The 2,647-nt window shown below is 38.5% G+C and overlaps 1 protein-coding gene across 1 annotated transcript; it reads left to right on the top strand.

Moving 5' to 3' along the window:
• Positions 1 to 280: 280 nt before the first annotated feature.
• Positions 281 to 1,482, top strand: LOC127539483 (fructose-bisphosphate aldolase B-like). The gene has a single exon (XM_051963726.1). It carries the CDS (start codon positions 348 to 350, stop codon positions 1,440 to 1,442), a length of 1,095 nt encoding a protein of 364 aa, XP_051819686.1. The 5' UTR covers positions 281 to 347; the 3' UTR covers positions 1,443 to 1,482.
• Positions 1,483 to 2,647: the final 1,165 nt, after the last annotated feature.

Genomic DNA, 2,647 nt, shown 5'->3' with positions numbered 1-2,647 from the left:
TCCTTCAGAGACAAACTCAGTAATGGCTGTACTGGGTCAAAGTGTTAAATTTTATAGCTCTTTGGGTATAGTTCCATATTGCTCTCCAGAATGGCTAGACTGTTTCATAACTCCACCAACACTGTGTATTAGTGTCCCAGTTTTCCCATATCCTCCCAACCTTTCTCATTATTTTTTCCTTTCATTTTAGCCGATCTGAGAGGTATGAGGTGATACTTCACAGTTGTTTTAATTTGCATTTCTCTAATCAAGAGTGATTTAGAAAAAATCTCCGCTCTTTGGCAGTTGCCTCCTCATCAGGAACTACTGATCACCGAAAGACTCTCTCCACCAAACAACCTACCACCATGGCCTATCGTTTTCAGGCACTTACTGCAGAGCAGAAGAAAGAGCTCTCAGACATTGCCAAACGCATTGTTGCCGATGGCAAGGGGATCCTGGCTGCAGATGAGTCTGTAGGTACCATGGGCAATCGCCTGCAGAGAATCAAGGTAGAGAACACAGAAGAAAACCGCCGTCAGTTCCGAGAAATTCTCTTCTCCATCGACAAATCCATCAACCAGAGCATTGGGGGTATGATCCTTTTCCATGAAACTCTCTATCAGAAAGACAGCCAAGGAAAGTGGTTCAGAGATATCCTCAAGGAAAAGGGGATTGTGGTGGGAATCATGCTAGACCAAGGTGCTGCTCCCCTGGCAGGAACAAATCAAGAAACCACCATTCAAGGCTTGGATGGACTCTCTCAGCGCTGTGCCCAGTACAAGAAAGATGGTGCTGACTTTAGGAAGTGGCGGGCTGTGCTGAAGATCGCTGACCAGTGTCCTTCCAACCTGGCCATTCAAGAAAATGCCAACGCACTGGCCCGCTATGCCAGTATCTGCCAGCAGAATGGGCTGGTGCCCATTGTGGAGCCTGAAGTCATCCCCGATGGAGATCACGATATTGAACATTGCCAGTATGTCTCTGAAAAGGTACTGGCCGCTGTCTACAAGGCCCTGAATGACCACCATTTCTACTTGGAGGGGACTCTCCTGAAACCCAACATGGTGACAGCTGGACATGCCTGCACCAAGAAGTACACCCCTGGACAGGTGGCTATGGCTACTGTCACAACCCTCCACCCAACAGTGCCTGCTGCTGTTCCAGGCATCTGTTTTCTATCTGGAGGCATTAGTGAGGAAGATGCCACTCTTAATTTAAATGCCATCAACCTTTGCCCACTGCCCAAGCCCTGGAAGCTGAGTTTCTCCTATGGATGGGCCCTGCAGGCCAGTGCACTTGATGCCTGGGGGGGCAAAGCTGCAAACAAGAAGGCCACGCAGGAGGCATCTGTGAAGGGAGCTCAGGCAAACAGCCAGGCAGCCAAAGGGCAGTACATTCATTCAGGCATATCTAGTTCTGCCTCCAGCCAGTCCCTTTTCACTCCCTACTACACTTACTAGTGTCCTAGGAATCTCTCCCCCACCAATGGCTCAGATCCTTTTTGCTTGTCTTTAGACTACTAAGAAGTAAATATATTTCAACTCATCCTGGAAAAAAAAAAGAAAAAGAAAAAATTTCCATATGACTATAGATGGCTTTAATTTCATCATCTGAGAATTAATTATTTAATATGTAATATTTAATATATATAATAATGTATTAAATATAATATATATTAAGTATATATTTAATTATTAATTAAGACAGATATTTATCTTGATTTGCATTTCTCTGATTAATAATGAATTGGAACATCTTTTAGAATGGCTAGAAATAGTTTCAATTTCATCATCTCAGAATTCTCTGTTCTTATCTTTTGATCATTTATTATTTGGGAAATAACAATGTATTCTTATAAATTTGACACAATTCTTTATGTATTTTAGAAATGAGAACTTTATAAGAAACACTGGCTGTTAAAAAACAAACAAACAAACAAAACTTTCCCCAGCTTTCTATTCCCCTTTTAATCTTGTTTCTGTTGCTTTTGTTTGTGGGAAAAAAAAAAAAAAAACAAAAAAAAACTTTTTTAAATTTAATATAATCAAAGTTATTCATTTTGCTTTTCATAATGTTATCTAGTTCTTCTTTGGTCATAAATTCCTCCCTTAATCTGTTAGTTAAATTATACTTTGTTCTCCTAATTTGTTTGTGGTATCAACTTTTATGCCCAAATCATGTACTTATTTTGACCTTATTTAGGTATGGCATAGGAGATATAGGTCTATCCTGAATTTCTGACATGTTATTTTCTAGTTTTCCCAGCAATTTTTGTCAAATACTGAGTTTTTATCTCAGAAGCTGAAGTTTAGAGGTTTATCAAGGACTAGATTATTATAAGCATTGATTATTGTGCATTTGTATACAACATATTATACTTATCCATCACTCTATTTCTGAGCCAATAAAAAATGGTTTTGATGACTTTTATTTTATAATATAGTTTTATGGCCTGCTACTGCTAAGCCACCATCCTTTGTTTTTTTTGTTTTTTTTTTTTTGTTTTGTTTGTTTTGTTTTGTTTTTAATTAATCCCCTTGATATTCTTGACCTTTTGTTCTTTCCTGATGAATTTTGTTATTATTTTTTCTAGTTCTATAAAATAATTTTTGACAGTTTGGTATGGCAAGAAGTAGACCAATTTAAGTAGAATTGTCATTTTTAT

This window comes from Antechinus flavipes, chromosome 5 (assembly GCF_016432865.1).
Source record: "Antechinus flavipes isolate AdamAnt ecotype Samford, QLD, Australia chromosome 5, AdamAnt_v2, whole genome shotgun sequence".
Taxonomy (NCBI): Eukaryota; Metazoa; Chordata; class Mammalia; order Dasyuromorphia; family Dasyuridae; genus Antechinus; species Antechinus flavipes.
Note: the sequence above shows the minus strand (reverse complement) of the source record. Positions and strands in the feature narration are given on the sequence as shown.